We start from the raw sequence: 16163 nt of genomic DNA, 5'->3' as shown, positions 1-16163 counted from the left end.
ATCGCAGGACTTTTCACCAAAATGAGAATGACTTGAGTCCAGCTATTCTCTTTTTTACTTGATACAAGATCATCTTAAAATTAAAAAACAAAAACATGCTGTCACTGTTGTGTTTTTTTTTTCTACAGATCCAGAAGCCGATGTCATGTTGCATTTTTCCGCAACCAGTCCTCATGTTTTTATTATTCACTTCATCTGTGGTACCTTTGGTAAAGTGAGGCTGGGCCTTGTGTATAGGATAGTTTCTGCTTTCTTTTTGAAGCAACAATTCCATTGCTACTCCTTTTGTATCCGTAACTTTACGTGTATCATCTTTATTCCTCCTATTCTGACAATTTTTCTGTGGAGATTTTTAGTACCTCCCAAGTTTTAATTTCCACAGGCATTATCAGCTTTACTGGAAGCATATTAATTGTTTTAACTGTAATTTTTGCTAAGTTTATGTCTGAAGGATGTGTTAGTGTTTTGACAAAAAACAAGTTTTGTGGAGGAGTACCTGTGACTACTGAGACTATTTTAGCACGAGAACAAGGTTTCGAGGACAACCGTTTCAAAAAATTCATGCAGTTTTTTAATATTGGAGTTTTGAAGACAGATAAAAATGAGCAGATCCAGTCTAACTTACTGAATATCTTCTTCAGCCACCACTCAGGACAATTTGGATGATAAACTGCGCAAGTTTGAGATCCGAGACATGATGGGCCTGACAGATGATCGCGATATTTCTGAGACAGTCAGCGAAACTTGGAGCACCGATGTGCTGGGCAGTGACTTTGACCCCAACATGGATGAAGATCGGCTGCAGGAAATAGCAGGTGGGTTTGTTTCCTGTGAGAAGCTTTACTCTCTGCATCACTTGACTTGCCTGAAAAGTCAGTGTGGTACTTTATTTTTAGATTCATTTGTTCCTCTTGAAGACCCTCTATTACTGTTGCACTCGTAGATTTAGGGAAATGTCAGCACCTTGTGGCACACAGAAGAAATGGCATGAAAGGGCAGTTATAAAGCCCAGGTTACTCAAAGATGTTCAGTGCAGCAGTACTTCACCACATCCATACATATAACCATTATTCTGTGTTTTCTCATAACAGAAGGATGGGATTTGAAAATCAATGCTAATTACATTTAATTTATATTTGTAAATCATTAGAGGATTCATTACCGAATCGAAAGTTCTCAGCTTGGACTAGAATAACTTTATTGAGTTGGAAATTTCAGCACTCACTAATTCTCGTTCAACGTCATGTTCCCAAGCTCTTGACGATGCCTTCAGAACGCTGACTCAGAGCTTGTAATCGGTCTGGGCAATACATCAGAACGCTGTAATGTTTCATTTGGTCAGTTTCTGTGATTGTGGATCATTTTTAACTGACTGCCATTAATTATGAACAGTTTTGATGAACCTTATTTTCAACCCGTGATTAGAAACAAGCAGGAATGGAACAAAAAACAAACAATAACAGCCCACACACTTTAACAAAAAAAATGAACTTTACAAACCAAAACATATCACGTCTGAAACACACCAGGAGGAAGTGCAAGTTAACACTAAGAATTTGCCTCCCTCTTTATTTTGCTATGATTTTAAAGATAATAGTCCACTTTTAATCCCTCACCCAAATACATTTTTTATAATCAACAACACCTGCATCCATCACGAGTGCCAAGTCGAGAGAGAAGTAGCACCCACCTCATCAGACATAACCTCTTTTTGAATTAATTTAATGTTCAGTTTTACGTTTAATTCTGGAGATTGTATGTTGATTATACTCTGGCTGTCTCAGTGTTTTTTTTCCAGGTACAAGAAACTAGAATATTTTTTGTTCAGTCTCAAATTCAACAGAGTTCCTAAACTTGGTGCATTTATGGTAACCAGCGCGTTTAGTTTTTTTTTTTTTTTTTTACTTATTCATTTTTGTTGGTGTTTGTGTAATGGTCACAAGGTGCTTGGGTCATTTTCCCCATGCCCTCACACAGTGATTCAAATATTGCAGTGCAAGACAACAAAACAGAATGTGCAATACTTTATGATCCAGAATGGGCCTCATCCATACCAGAAATCCAGTACTCAACTCTAAAGACCCTCAAGAGAATTTAAAAAAGATGTTAACATTATTAATATGAAGAGAGATGGGGGAAAAAAAATCCCTGCCATATCAAAAGATCTGATCTTCTGCTTGCCCACTTGGTGACATCACATCAAGTTAACAATCGTGTGATTCAGACGGCACCACACTTTTTCTGCTCGCTCCTAAAAATCAGATTTAAACTGCATACAAAATAAGAAAACATGCAACTCATGAGTAACTTTAATGGCATAACATACATTTGACAGAACAGATAAAGAAGTGAGGCGCTCGGTCTCAATCTCAGAGGTCCCAGAACGTGCTATGACATGTTCCAGCAGAATTTAATCCCTGCTTATACACGCTTCAGTGGATTTAGCTTAAACAAGTACACCTGCTAAGAACTCTATTAAATTTTGAAACTCTTTATTTAAACTCATAATTTGTGTACTCAATTTACACAAAATGTTTAAGATGCAGAACGAGGAAGTTTGATGATGATTATTTGCAAGAATAATCAATAGATTTAAGAAGGCCAATTCTTCTTCTGCGGAGCTAAATCTGGCAGGAAGTCTGAGCAGGCTGTGTAGCTCCTTGAACAGTCATTTAATGTGAAGCCATATGTAGACAGAATATCTGAGTCTCCGTGTTATTCACACCCCCATCTTTCTGACTCCTCTCTCTCAGTCTTCTTCTTCATAACCCGCCCCTGCCCATCTTTCTCCCCTCTCTCTCTATCCCTCTCTCTCTCTGACATTCATTCAGTCCCCGCAGTCTTATTGACCTTGGTTCCTTCTCATTTGCATCCACCATTTTTCATTCTTCGGAATATGGCGTTGGGGGACTTTTCCATCATTAAGTGAATTTACAGCGATTTCCTTATGTGTTTTCTCCAAGGGATTGGGTTATGAGATGCACATTAAATATCCATTAATACCTCATTATCCCACTGATAAGATTACCATGATAATGAGGCAGAAATTCTAATTGTTTCACTTCTTGTTGTGCCACTCATTTAATCATCCACCTGAAAGACAAGTACTCTGCGCCCCTACCTTGAAGACTGTAAACACGGACAGCGGGATAGAACTCTCCTACCGCCAATGAAAGCCCTGCCCCTGCCAACATCTGTACACACTGTTGCCGGGCGCTGGCATGCATTCGTGCTCATGGTGTGTGTGCGCCATGAAGTGGAAGCATGATGGACCAAGGGGTGCAGCTACCGCAGGCCGACTTTTTGGTCTTGAGCCTTGGTTATTGACTACCGCTCATACCGACTTGCTCTTTTCCCACTTCTCCTCATTCTTCCGCCTTGTTAAGTTGTGTCTTTCCAAATGGAGACGAAGGGACACTGTGCTGAGGACTTAATGGGAAAGCAGTAATTTGGTTGTGAGTAATGCTAGGCGTAATCAACAGCTCAAAGTCAGGGCCCTGGAGGCCAGGGCTGGGTGAGATATTACCATTAACCTCTGACCATTGGCACAGTGGTATATGTGCATGCGGGTCCCTGCATGAAATATAGGACCTCCAACCCTCTCTGTGTCTCTGTATGCAAAGCTCTCCACCTCTGAAATTAGTCAGGGTTTATTTTGTGTTTTTGCTTATCTCAGGGTATTTCACAATGTTGTTTAAAAGTCAGAGCTTAAGGTGTGAATCTGATGGAACACTTCAATTTTTAATTAAGATGTGAAACATTAAATTAATGGATTAAGTATACAGCTAGAATCACGCAAGTAGTCAATGAAAAAAAGGCTCAGCATCTGTTTTGAGAATTGATCTTTTGTGTCACTGTCAAGCAGATATTCTGCTTCTGAAATGTTGAGAACATTGTTGTTATGATGTAAATACATATTTTTTGGATGGACAAAATAAGCTGTATGAAAATCTCACCAATTTTTTTAAAGATTTCATTATTCAATTGAATATTAATTGAGAGTATATCTAAAAAAAACTTCATCTGCTGAAGAAGGTCTAATTTCAGCTGTGGCATTCTCAAGTTCCGCTCATACTGAAACTCTGAATAATTTATTACTACTAATTACAGAATATGAATCAATACTCGTGCCTGCACAACAAAAAGAGACTTGGTAGAGAACAAAAAGACGCCCCCAAGTTGACTTTGTGGTTACAGAGGTGACTTCTTGCTGTTTCAACACTTTGCTAGACCAAAAAAAAGCTGTTTAACGGTGCAGAAGAAGGTTAACTGTGTTTTTTCTGTTTTCAGGGGCAGCTGCAGAGAACATGCTTGGCAGCCTGCTGTGTCTCCCTGGCTCAAGCTCAGTACTTCTGGACCCCTATGGTTCCACCATCTCGGAGACCACTAGTGAGGCCTGGAGCGTGGAGGTCCTGCCCAGTGACTCAGGTGGCTTGCCAGGATTTTTTTTTTTTTTTGGTCTGTTTGTTGTCTTTGGCTATTGTTGCAATTCCTGAACTTCACCCCCAGAACACTGTAAATAAATGTTTGCATGCACACGTATATGCATACATGCATGCATGCATGCATATTCATGTTTATCCCATTTTCGTGGGGGTAGGGACACCAGGTGTGGTTGCACTGCGTTCCACACCAAAAATGTGGGCACGCATCTGTCATCATATTTGTATGCACATGCCTGTCTTTCAGGGCAGATCCATGTGTGCCAGTAAAAGGCAGCTCATGGTTTCCTTGGAGGGACCACCAGGTGTGTTTGCACCTGTGGTGGAGCAGTGGGGAGGGAAGCACAAGGACAGCAGCTGTCCTCAGTCAGTTTACATAGTGTCAGTTCTTTTGGCGAGACTTCACATTGCATTGCTGTGAGACTGGTGTGCGCATTTTTATTTTGTTATACCGGTAATCACTAAACATCCATGAATTGTACATCAGCGTCAATTCAAATACAGTTCTATGTAATCACGGATTTCTTTTGTTCTTGCTTTATGAATACAAACATTTTCTTAATGAGAGATGATGCGCTTTACTAAGGCTTTTGAAAATCACTGCTTTGTGAAAACTGCATCAAAGTGCTTTATTAACAGCGTTAAGTGTTTCCTTGAAAAGCCTGTACCTTATGTTAATTGAACATGTACACCATCTCAATATGTGCTGTGTAGAAATGACATGCATGAGTGTCTTGATTGCTTTTTGTTCCGTTTGCTGCTCCTGTTCTGCTCAGTAATATCATGATCAGAGGCTTTCTTCGAGTAGAGCGCTTGTTTCATGGTTCGGCAGCAGAAAACTGCACTCTGAAGAGCACTTCACCAACACATTATTACTAACGAGCATGCAAATGAGTACTGCTGTTAGTATGGAGCCTCTGGGTTTGACCCAATAGCTCCGTTGGGCAGCCAAAGAATTGGCCGCACTAGCTTTATGGTTTTGTTTGGCAGTTATTATACATGATAATGTATGCTTTGTTTGATTTCATGCGTATGTGCGCGCTTGACTTACCAATAATTGTAATAGAAGAGGCAGGCGGAGTGACAGAACAACCATCATCTGTAGCCAACAGCCATGAGTACCGTAGAGTTTAAATCAATGCTGTGAGTAAGATGTCTTGTTGGTGTAGAGGTCCTGTTCATGTCTATTTCTTGTGTGCTTTGTTTTTTCAATACATTTGCAGAAGCCCCAGACCTGAAACAGGAGGAGCGGCTGCAGGAGCTGGAGAGCTGTTCAGGAGTTGGCAGCACCTCTGATGATACAGAGGTCAGAGAGGTCAGCTCGAGACCCAGCACGCCTGGTCTCAGCGTTGTCTCAGGTATAAAATCTACCTTTTCCAACCCCTCTTCTCACACGGTTACTTCCTCTCACTGTGTTTACTGTCTTTGAAACAATCAGGTCTACCTCTGATTTAAACTCTGCTTTGTTTTGAAAGTACAAGTTTACGAATTTAGTTTTAAACCCACTTCAGCATCCATCCGGGTTTGCTGCAGTCCATTTAGAACAGTGATGTTACTGGGCAGCAGTGTGGTGGGGTCAGTGGAAACATTTGTGAATGACACAAAGGTTAATGCTGATTGTCTTTCCGTAGGCTCAGCTGGACATTTGAGGCTGACATGCATGAAGTAGTATCCTAGATTAAGAAGCCAGCGGTGACGTTCTGGGTTCGGCACACGGGAAAAAGTCCCAAGGGATCTAGCCGATGGATAGTCTGCATCTGATGATCACTCTTATCTCTGCCTCTCCACTAACCCATGGGAGCTTACGCTACCAGTTTAGAGTTCCCACTGGGTTCCCATCTGAGAGATACAGTATAGTCTAAATATAAAAATATTCTCTTTCTCAACACGCAGGTTCTTTTTTTAATCATTACTATTTTTCGACAGTTGCCAAGCTGAGGCATTTCACTGTTGACTGAGGTGACACTGAGTGTCTTTTGTCTTCAAGGTTAACACCGCTGTGTTTGTTTTATTTTGCTGCAGGTATCAGTGCAACCTCTGAAGACATCCCCAACAAGATCGAGGATCTGAGGTCAGAGTGCAGCTCAGACTTTGGAGGGAAGGACTCTGTGACCAGTCCAGATGGGGAGGAGTCAGGCCATGGTAGGAGAGTGTCACATCCCTGCTAGGCTAGCGAAACCATTAGTGTGGTCAAAAATCAGCCTGAGCAATCAATCCTTGTCACTGCCACAGCTGTCACTAATACTAATATCATTATTTTTATTTGCACTCTCAGCTCTCAACAGTTAATTCTCGCGCAGCATTAAATGTTCTTTGGGGTAATTATGACACGAGGGAAGTTTGGAAGGCTTCATATGATGATTCTTTTAAGCGAACAGCAATGAGCATTTTTGTATTCGCGATTGGTTTCTCTTATGTAATTATCTCATAACGTCTCGTGTTCAACAGGAGTACACCATCTGACGTCTCCACCCTCGCAGGCTGACTCCTTGCTGGCCATGTTCGATCCCCTCTCCTCTGGTGAAGGTAATTTGCCCTCCCAAAATGTTCCATAGCTAATCAGAGTTTCAAATGAGTATCATTAAGTCCTGTGACCCGGATGCTGCACGCTCAGCAAAATTTAGACTGCCCGCACCCCTCACCCAACTGCGGGGCACAGTAGAAGCTGGAGTGAAATGCCGTTTAGTTTGGTCCATTTAGTGTCCCAAATGATGTGCTTCCAGTCTTTGTCCATCTTGTGTGGGTGCAGGTGGATAATATTTGCTAGAGGAATGGTAGTGGCTGTGTGTCTGTGGCAAGGTGAAGGGATGACAGGTTGAGAGACCTCACCCCAGGCTCTTTGGCACTGTCCCCTTGTCCCACTGTGCTCATGGCACAAGGCTGCCATTGGAAGCTTTTCAGAAGACAGAGTCTACCCTTGGAACAGGTGGCCTGCCTGCACCTAGGGCTCATCTCCCACTAACATCTCTCTTTAGCACTCTTCCCCCACTTTTTAGTGTGTTTTTTTTCCTGCTGTTTTCGTAGTGTTTAGCGGTTACTCTTTAGAAACTGTGATATATTCTGGTTCAGAAAAAAACCCCACTTGATTCAATCTTCAAGTAGAGTTCCATAAATGTATTAAAGGCATTAAGAACAGTTAAGTGCAATTATCTGCTTATATAAGTATTTTGTCTAGTTGAGTGGAAAGTAAGTTAATTTAATTCCATTTAGAGTAAATATATTTCCATCTGGCAAAATTCCATTAAATTTATTCACCTACTGTTTTATTTTCTGACTTTTACTTCTCCAGGTTCTTCCACTGGAACAATAGTGAGGCCAAAAGTGCACTATGCCAGGCCTCCTCACCCACCTCCGGACCCTCCCATCCCTGAAGCCAGTGCCCTGGGGCAGGAGACGCGCCACTCTCTCTTCATGCCTCACTGCTTGGCCCAGGTAGAGCTAGAGCACACGAAGCAGCGCCACTCCTTCCCTGACAGGCTGGTCCGCAGCCGCAGCTCTGACATTGTTTGCCCAGGCCGTCGACCCACAAGCGACCCTGGCCTTAACCGGCGTGTTGCAGTCGAGGAGCGTGACCCAGCAGGAGCCTTTGCCTTAGGACCATCCTCATCCCCCAGCAAGGACTCCCTGAAAGGAGAGGTAGCCATGGCAGCTGTGTTTTTTTTGCCTAAATACTAATCAACTTTTATATGATAAGCAGTTCCATTCACTTAATAAAAGATCTACTTGAGTAAAATTTGGTGTTTGTCCATGTAAAGGTCGAAGACAGAAAAGACAGTGATGATGAGAAGTCAGATCGCAATAGACCATGGTGGAAGAAACGATTTGTGTCAGCCATTCCTAAAGGTAAGCAGCTCTCGGTCATTTTAAGCATCTCCTCCTTCCTTAACTGATGAACAACTTTGCCACATTTGAAAGTGATGTTTGATTGTAGCGCTCCTTTATTTTTTTCCTGAAGAAATGTTCTCTTAATCACAACTGACAAGAAAATATCACACTTTAAAGAGCAGAGCGAAAACCAATTTATAAAGTGAGAAAGAGAATGATGATCTATGTTGTCCGCACTGTTGTTGATGTTCTTGTTGTAAAATGATGTTTCTTGTTGTTTGAAGTTACTCCAGAGACATGTCCAGTCCCTTTTCTCTCACGTCTCACTTGCTGTAGATTTATATAGACTGTTGGAAGCTAATCAGTCATCAGAGGAGCGTTAGCTGTGTAGATTGTATGGCTGTAGCCCTCCCAGCAGTGCTGTCAGCCAGCGGCTAATGGTCATTAGATAGACCTCTCTGTCATCAGCACTGATAGATGACACATCTCTTGTTGCAGTTGTACTCTACAACCATCTCTCATAGATCTGTCTGGGAAGTAATGAGCGGTGCCCACATTGAATGACTGCTTATTACTCTTTGAGATAATTGTCTTTCTTAAGTAAACATTCAATTGATATTCATAAAATGGAGGACTGTGTGCACGTGGAACACTCGAGAGCCATGAAGCCGAAACCTCCAGCCTCCATTGTGTTTGTCCTGCTGCTCTGCAGTGCGCACGACACACAGTCCTGCAGAGTGGCAGGCTTTGTGTGATAGGCCAACCCTGTCTGTTGTGTTCCTCACAGTGCTGTATTGGACGGCTGAGAGTGATGTCCCAGGTAACACTTTCATACTGTTGTCGTTGCGCTAGCTTTACTGCCGGAGCCGGTGGCTGCGCGCCATGCTGCTTTGTAGATGTTGCCTTAGAGCTGTAGAGCTGTGATGTGACATGGTGTAGCTTGAGTTCATACGCCCACACCTGTCATCCATGCATCTGTTTTATCACCCTGTTTTGCTACATGTTTTTTTTGCTGTTTTTACTTTGTGGAGAGTACAGAATATCAACCCGGTGTTTCCTGTGTGTCATCAACCTTCGTAGGAGGAGCTTATTAACTGTTTTGACTGAACTTTCTATGCTGCGTTTGAGTGAACAAGGGTTGGGCAGTATGTCTGTAATATTTTTTCCCGGTGTATATATAATAAACCGTAGGGTCGTCCAAATCCAACTGGAGTCTATTAAGCCATTTCATCTGATTGGAATTCGATTATTTTACACTCAGAGCTGTAACACTTAATCACAAACTCTTTTGACAGTTGTTAAATTGTGTCAGTCTTTTATTTTAATTAGGCAAAAAAGTCCAACATTTGTTTTTGTCTTATTATTTGCAGCTTTTTTCAATTTAAGAAAGAAAATAAAGAGTTTTTTTTCTTTTGGTTTTAAACTGTATGATGTTTTTATTTTTTTTCAAATACATTTAAAAAGGAATAATAAATGAGCAGCTTTGTTCGATTGGAATTGTTTCTTAATGTAGAGCTATTCATTTGTTATGAATAAACACCTTGATTTCAATAACTAAAGTACCTGAAGCGGACCCTGGGTAACTGTACTATCTAGGAAATTAGAAGTATTGAACCTGTACTTGGTATCCATAGATCCCAAATTCTAAATGATGCAGAGTGGGATTGTGGGGCAAAAAAAGAAAAAAAAATGTATCTGGACATCTGTGCGGTATATACTACAGTAATTAGTCTCAAAATTGATTTAAAAAGCGAGACCCTTTATTCATGTGATTGTCTTTTATTTGATATTTTCATATAAGCAACAGCGAACTCCATACCTTCACGGTGGGTTGGTTGCAGTGCTTTTCTCTCCTCCCTTATGTTTGCCCAAACCATGTTACCCCACGAGCTGGATTCACAAGATGAGATCATGAGAATCGTTCAAGGAACAAGTTTCTGTGGTGGAAACTGATAGGCCAAACCTGTTGGACACTATTCTTCTACCACCAGCCGCTGCATGCAGTCATAAAGCCCAACCCTAAACCTTAAATCCTTGTGATATTCTGGTATGAACCAATGGTTTTATTTACCATTTCAAGCATTTTTGGCAATTTCGCTCGACACTCCTGAATGGAATGATCCCTCATACAGATTGATCGGCTGTGATACCTTTCGCCCATGAAAAAGCGCACACAGTTTACCAAAGTCTATTCTTTGGTGAATCACCTAGAGTTTACTCATAATCAGCTTCTCATCCAGGAATGGTGGAATTATCATCGCTCCCCTGACTAAACCCTCATGTCTTCCCCGCAGCTCCAATAGCAGCTTTTCGGAAAAGGGACAAGCACGAGAAAGATGAGATTTCTCAGGAGCGAGTCCCACAAGGTTCGTCCTCATTACAAAGCGTCGTTGCTTTGACTCATCCATCATGTTGTGTTAATTTTTAATGCAACTTGTGTTTTAGCGGGTTTGTCAGATGACCCTCTGCCCAGACATGGCTCCCAGGCCCAGGCAGCTGAAGACATCCTGGACAAATACAGGAACATAAAGAGGACCAGCCCGAGTGAGGGGGCAACAGTGGGAGCTTCTTACGACGGTACAGGAGGTCAGCAAAAACCACATCCTTGTAATTGTAAGAATTGTGTGGCTCACGAGAGGCGCCAGTCCTCAACGTCTCCCCCTCTGAGTCAGTTTCAGTTTCTTGATGCTTCTCAATATATTTCACCATCCATCCCATTTTCAATACTTTGAATTACTGCACATTGTTACCTTTTCATGAATAATAATAAGAATAAGAATACTTTATTAATCCCACGCAGGGGAAATTTAAATAGTTTCAGCCGCATTACAGAGGGAAGAAGAAAGGATCGTATAAATTAGAAGAAAGAAAATATTTATGAAATAAACAAACAAAAACTAGAATAAATTAATATTAGCATTTATATTGAACAATTGGCAAAAGTATTTACATGAGTAATAATAATAAAATGATGATGAAGTAATAAAAGTGTTTTTACATTGATCACATTCTACTAAACCAGCTTCACTCACTGACCGTGTTACCTGAGCTTTGATTTACCGGTAGCATCCACACACACCAGAGTTGCTCTACGTAGTCCTTGGCACACCTTGTCTTTATGTTCACGTTCGTCATTATTTCATCATTAAATGGAAAAAAAAAATCATGCGGTGGCTTCTTTTATGAAGATCAGCTGCGCAGTATTAACTGTCTGGATGCAGCGCTCAGATTTGAGATGTACACTTGTCATAACATGTCATCTCATCATAATTTTATGATAGTTGGATGCGCGCTGCCTTTTAGACTTTAAATTTCCACACCACGTATGGGATGAATGTGATTCACCTGCTATCGTGTATGTTTTATATAGATCTTTGTGTCGAGGACAATGTACACGACTCTCCGAGAGAAGACACTCTGCAGAACATCTCTACTGATGACCTCCCGGACTCAGCCAGTCAGACAGCACACCAGCATGACTCCAAGTTCTCTTTCAGGTCCAAACACGAAATGTCTGCTTCATTAACAACACTTGCTTTTTTCCTACTTGATACTAATCGACTGTTGCGGTTCCTTTGTGTCTTTCAGTGATGCAAAGAAGAAGTTGAGGTTGGCGTTGTGTTCCGCCGACTCGGTGGCTCTGCCCATCATGACCCCTGCAACAACGAGAAATGGACTACCTGACCACATGGACCCTGAAGGTAGGCAGTCCCTACAGGTGCACGTTAACTGTTTCGCTGCTAGTTAGCTTAGCTGCAATTAACACCAGCGGTGGGGCAGTAAAAGGCTGTCTCGAGTCATCAAATGCTTTTAAACTTCTCAAAAATGTTCTTTGCGTGCCCATGAGTGTTGACTGCAGCTAAGCTACCGGTGAGGGTCTGAGCCCTGTAATGCACAGAGAGGAGAGGAGGGTCTCTGTCTGCCCGTCAGGCTCTAAAAATGATGCCCAGTAAGCATATTTTCAAAAAAGTTGACGTGTTCCTTTAAGCACAAAGCCCAACACGAAACCAGCAGCCAGAAGTTGAAGTGCATTTATGACCAAATCAGAGCATTAGTTGGAGATCTGTACTGGCCGTTATTAGAGCCTCATCATTGATGAGCTAGTGGTGAATACATAAGTGCTGCGGAGTGTATTGAGCTGCAGTTCTACTTTGACCTATCTAATAAACTATAGCTGTCTAAGTGACAACTCTGCATTGGAAGCAGTGTGTGAGCTCCAAATGTTGGCGAGCATCCAGCCTGCTGAGCAAGACACCAGACCTGCACCACCTCCATCCTCTGGCTCCCCTCTTTAAGTGGGACGAGATTGAAAAAGCCGGGGGATGAAAAGAATTCCTTTATGGTGTCGGTAAAGTATCACATTATGAGACCATCGTACTTGCACAGATAAATAATTGTAAATAAATTACAGGTAAACAATTCAAAGGATGCAAAAACAAACAAAAAAGATCTACCTCCTCATAGCAGTTCGTCTTTGCTGTCATCAGTCCCATCGGAGGTCAGCAGGTTGATCAGATGATAGCAAACAAGCCTTCCTTTGTGATCAGCAACTTTGTGTGTGTGTGTGTGTGTGTGTGTGTGTGTGCGTGTGTGTGCGTGTGTGTGCGCGCGCGCCTGGGCATCTGTCTGTCTGCCTAAGCATGTGAGTGTGTGTGTCTAATGCTGCCCTCCATACTGTCCTCTCTCCCAGACAATGAGATCGTCTGCTTCCTAAAGGTCCAGCTCGCAGAGGCCATCAACCTTCAGGATAAGAACCAGATGGCCCAGATCCAGGAGACCACGCGCTGTGTCGGCCGTTTTGACCCACGCACCTGCAGGAAGCTGTTAGCTGCCATCGCTGAGGACTACAGGTAACCTCACAGGCTAACTTGTTGCACCCTGTTGGTCCGTCATTGAGTTTTTATTGTTCAGTGCATCATGTTGTTATATTCAAGTAAAGGAATGTGGTATTAATACTCACTCCCGTGTTTGCTTTAGGAAGCGGGCACCGTACATAGCCTATCTCACCAGGTGTCGTCAAGGTCTGCAGACCTCCCAGGCCCATCTGGAGAGGCTCCTCCAGAGGGTGCTGAGAGATAAGGAGGTGGCTAACCGCTATTTCACCACCGTCTGTGTCCGGCTCCTCCTCGAACACATGGAGTCAAAGATGCTTGACTTCATCAAGGGTATATCTAAATATTCATTAAGTCCTGCTCGCTGTCAAGTCAAGGATAGCCTCAGAATACAGAGAATAACTCAGATCATAGGTTTTGTTTTTCTGTTTTGTTTTGGGTTTTTTTTAGCAGATTGAACAATATTTGCCATGACTTTCTGGCTGTGGCAACTATTCACACTGTACAGTTCATCGTGTGCTATCTGGACATTACAGATACTAGAATTTTCCTGTACAATGGTAGCTCTCAGTAAAGTTAATTGAAGGTGGTGTGGGTGTCATGAGCCTCCTTTAGGGACCTGCTCAACAAGATGCAGCTACATCCTGCACTGGTGATCAGTTGTTGTTTTTTTCCACCTCTGCCTTTGCAGCATTCCAAGGGTGCACAGCAGCTGATGACAAGACTGCAGCAGTGGAGGATTTTCTGCGCTACTTGTACGGTGCCATGGCCCGTGATGCCATTTGGCAGTATGCTAGTGAGGACCAGCTGCAGGATGCCCAGATGGCCATCGAGCGCAGCGTTATGAACCGCATCTTCAAACTGGCCTTCTACCCCAACCAGGATGGAGATATTCTCAGAGACCAGTGAGTAGCTGCAGCGCGGCTGCGCGTTTGACTGGTGTGGTTAGTAGACTCAGAACAGGAGCTGTGCTGCTTTGACCTCCACACTTGCATCACGTGTGTTTTGGTGGAGGAAAATCAATAAAAGGACACTTTGTCGGGTGTGGGCTTGCAAAGGTTCAGCTCAGGAATCTCAGAGCGCTTTCTCACCTACCTCGTTTGCTCTGGACTTTTGGACTTTCCAGATAGTCCGGAGTAAATTGACAGATGTGAAGCTCCACCGGACCACGGTCAGGACAAAGGACCGAGTCTTTGGTCCTGCCTCAGGAGGTGGTCTCAGTCTGGATTATCCTGGTCCAAAGTCTGCTGCTGTGTAATGTGAAAGAGTTTTTTCGGACTATCGGACCAAAAGCAGGATACACGTCATATTTAAACGTCTCGTTCCCGCCGAAAAACATAAACAAAGCAAAGATGAGCCGTGGTAATACTTGGGGGGAGGAGGAAAGCAAATATTTCATTCAGATATGGTCAGAGGACGAAATCAAAAATGAACTGGAGAAGACCCACCGGAACTCTGAGACGTTTCGTGTTTTTTCGGAGAGGAGGGGGGGGGTTTGACAGAACAGCGGAGCAATGTCACCTAAAAATGAAAAAGTTGAGGCAGGCACACAACAAGGCGCGCGATGCCATAAAAAGGGGCGTCTACCAACGACAAAGTGAATCCGCGGATCCATGGTTGATGGTAACTTCTTTGCTGCGACCAAAACAAATACACCGCCAGAGCACTTCCGACGCGGTAACGTCAGACGCACGCTCATCCACAAGCCAATCAATGACAGGCGCAGACCTTGCAGTGAATTGCGTCATGACGTAGGTCGCTCCTTTGGTCCGCTTTCATAATAGCAGTGAGAAAGCGAACTTTACTGGACTAAATGAAAACAGTGTAACAACAACAACAAAAAAGTCCGGACCTTGGACCAGACCATTAGGTGAGAAAGCGCTCCCTGTTTTCCCTAAAATGTTGAACATTTCTATGGGAATTCATGTGAATTAACGGGAACAAATTGGACATTTTGGGGTTATTTCTATAAACTGTTCACTCTTCCATCACATGCACAGATTATTAGCATCTTGCACTCTACTGCAGGGCTTTATAGGCCACGCCCACTGCATGTAATGAAAGAATCCATTTAAGTTCTACCCAATAGACAGAGTCAAAAACATCATTTAAATTTGAGTATGTTTGCATGCATATCTGCTTAGGAGAAGACAAAATGTTGGTATTTATGTCTGCATATGACAAGATTAAAACCAGTTAGTGTTCACTAGCCCAAAATTTCCAGTTTATTTCCCGTATCTGTCCATGGAGTTTCCAACTTTGAATATTCCTGGAAATTTCAACCTTTGTCAGGTTTTCAAACATGAATTTCAAAACATTTAAAATGTTGTAAATTACTTTTGCACGTCACTGTGAACATGTTTCTTAACTGTCACTTTTCACTGCATCTGTCTTGCATAGACGTGCTTCCAGATGCAATTCCAAGTCCCATCACTGTTTGTCCCAAATTGTGAAGTTCAGTGTGAGGTGATAAACTTGAAAGGCTAGTTGGCACATTTTAGTTGCAGTCAGGTGATGAGTCATGAGAAAGCCACGAGCTCCGAAGTTGGATGTTTCAGGTTTGTCACTCTTGTGTAACGCAGTGATTTTGTTCTCTCTGCAGGCTTTTCCACGAACATATCCAGCGGCTCTCAAAAGTTGTGACGGCTAATCATAAAGCTCTTCAAATCCCAGAGGTTCGGTCCTGTTTTTCACAGAGTTCCCTCGCTCCACGTAGCCTCAGCGAGTATTTCATCATTGTGTTGTGTTTTGTGGGCCACAGGTTTACTTGAAGGAGGCTCCCTGGCCCTCTGCACAGTCTGAGATCAAGACCATCAACGCCTACAAGACCCCGAGAGACAAAGTCCAGTGTATCCTACGTATGTGCTCCACTATCATGAACCTGCTCAGCCTGGCCAACGAAGACTCCGTCCCTGGAGCCGATGACTTTGTTCCTGTGCTCGTCTTTGTCCTCATCAGGGTGAGTGCGCTTTCCTCTTTGCCTCTGTGTCTGCTGAATTATTCCAACTTCTGTTTATGAACTAATTCTTCACTTTAAAGGCACCGCTATTAATCCCTCATGGAC

At 42.8% G+C, this 16163-nt stretch overlaps 1 protein-coding gene across 3 annotated transcripts in view; it reads left to right on the top strand.

Annotated features, from left to right (window-relative positions):
- gapvd1 (GTPase activating protein and VPS9 domains 1) overlaps positions 1-16163 on the top strand; it is a 31962-nt gene that overhangs the window by 14739 nt on the left and 1060 nt on the right. For 2 of the 3 annotated variants that reach the window (XM_086207337.1, XM_086207336.1), the window contains exons 11-27: positions 642-815; positions 4291-4428; positions 5666-5800; positions 6465-6584; positions 6891-6968; positions 7732-8078; positions 8198-8285; positions 9055-9087; positions 10562-10633; positions 10713-10853; positions 11638-11764; positions 11856-11968; positions 12958-13117; positions 13245-13432; positions 13791-14004; positions 15702-15774; positions 15861-16058. In XM_086207337.1, the coding sequence (XP_086063463.1) occupies positions 642-815; positions 4291-4428; positions 5666-5800; positions 6465-6584; positions 6891-6968; positions 7732-8078; positions 8198-8285; positions 9055-9087; positions 10562-10633; positions 10713-10853; positions 11638-11764; positions 11856-11968; positions 12958-13117; positions 13245-13432; positions 13791-14004; positions 15702-15774; positions 15861-16058 (2399 nt within the window). The remainder of the gene's footprint in view (positions 1-641; positions 816-4290; positions 4429-5665; positions 5801-6464; positions 6585-6890; positions 6969-7731; positions 8079-8197; positions 8286-9054; positions 9088-10561; positions 10634-10712; positions 10854-11637; positions 11765-11855; positions 11969-12957; positions 13118-13244; positions 13433-13790; positions 14005-15701; positions 15775-15860; positions 16059-16163) is intronic. The other variant, XM_086207338.1, reaches the window with a different exon arrangement.

Source organism: Aulostomus chinensis, chromosome 6, assembly GCF_037954235.1.
Source record: "Aulostomus chinensis isolate RoL2024-O1b breed Wild chromosome 6, RoL_Achi_v1.0, whole genome shotgun sequence".
Lineage (NCBI taxonomy): Eukaryota > Metazoa > Chordata > Actinopteri > Syngnathiformes > Aulostomidae > Aulostomus > Aulostomus chinensis.
The sequence above is the reverse complement of the archived record's forward strand: the minus strand, read 5'-3'. Positions and strand labels throughout refer to the sequence as shown.